Below are 1,314 nucleotides of genomic sequence, written 5' to 3'. Positions count from 1 at the left end.
TGCTGCATGTGCTGCTGCTGCTGATCCCAAAGCAAGCAAAAAAAAGGATAAGGACAAAGAGAAGAAGTTCATATGGAACCATGGAATCACTCTGCCTCTAAAAAATGTCAGAAAGAGAAGGTTCCGGAAGACAGCAAAGAAGAAATATATTGAATCTCCAGATGTGGAAAAAGAAGTGAAGCGTTTGCTGAGTACAGATGCTGAAGCTGTCAGTACCCGTTGGGAAATAATTGCTGAAGATGAAACAAAAGAAACAGAGAATCAAGGCCTTGATATCTCTTCTCCAGGAATGTCTGGCCACAGGCAAGGCCATGACTCATTAGAACATGATGAGCTTCGGGAGATTTTCAATGACCTCAGCAGCAGCAGTGAAGATGAAGATGAGACACAGCATCAAGATGAGGAAGATATAAACATCATCGACACCGAAGAAGATCTGGAAAGACAGCTACAGGACAAGCTAAATACGTCAGATGAACAGCACCAAGAAAATGAGGGGACCAATCAGCTGGTTATGGGAATTCAGAAACAGATTGATAACATAAAAGGCAAGCTCCAAGAGACCCAGGATAGGGCAAAACGGCAGGAAGACCTCATCATGAAAGTGGAAAACCTGGCCCTCAAGAACAGGTTTCAGGCTGTGCTGGATGAGCTCAAACAAAAGGAAGACCGAGAAAAGGAGCAGCTCAGCTCTTTGCAAGAAGAGCTAGAATCACTCCTAGAAAAGTAAGAAGAGTTTTGTTAACTTACTCTCATCCTGTAGAGTGGTCAACATTGGGAGAAAAATTTTGGCTTCACCTGGACTAAATCTAACTTTTCAGTAATTCCCAATTCCTCTGCTGCCTTCTATTGAATTCATCTTACAGACAACTATACATGTGAATTTCTATTTCACTTGTCTCTCAGAACTTGGCTAGGTGTTTATCCTGTAGAAAGGAGTAATGTATGACCGATAAATGTAGAAAAGTTGTAAGATTAGTGGAACTAACAGTTCAACTTTAGTAATCACAACTTCACTGCTGGACTTTGCTGTTTCTCCATTTGCCACAAGCTGCTATTGCTAGTTTGTGAAGCCATCTAGGATCAAGAAGAGTAGTCTAGAGGTAGTGAAGCTAATTTGCATATGTTTTCCCACAGGGTAGTTATTTTTCTATATGTAGAATTGCAAATCATTTTATAAAGTTTAACACAATAAATAAAAACTAGTTTTCATCTCATAACGTGCCTTGTCCTTTTAGGGGTAGTTGGTGTCAGATGCGCTTGTGAAATGGTCTGTTGGTGGGGTTTAATGACAGCAACTTGATTCTTTTGTAG

General features: G+C 40.5%; 1 protein-coding gene across 1 annotated transcript in view; it reads left to right on the top strand.

The window, feature by feature from the left end:
- Positions 1-959, top strand: part of TAF7 (TATA-box binding protein associated factor 7) — a 2,040-nt gene extending 1,081 nt beyond the window's left edge. Inside the window, exon 2 of the mRNA XM_006777034.2 lies at positions 6-959. Coding sequence (XP_006777097.1) covers positions 6-730 — 725 coding nt within the window. The 3' untranslated portion in view covers positions 731-959. The remainder of the gene's footprint in view (positions 1-5) is intronic.
- The last annotated feature ends 355 nt before the right edge of the window (positions 960-1,314 follow it).

Source organism: Myotis davidii, unplaced genomic scaffold, assembly GCF_000327345.1.
Source record: "Myotis davidii unplaced genomic scaffold, ASM32734v1 scaffold89, whole genome shotgun sequence".
Classification (NCBI taxonomy): domain Eukaryota; kingdom Metazoa; phylum Chordata; class Mammalia; order Chiroptera; family Vespertilionidae; genus Myotis; species Myotis davidii.
The sequence above is the reverse complement of the archived record's forward strand: the minus strand, read 5'-3'. Positions and strand labels throughout refer to the sequence as shown.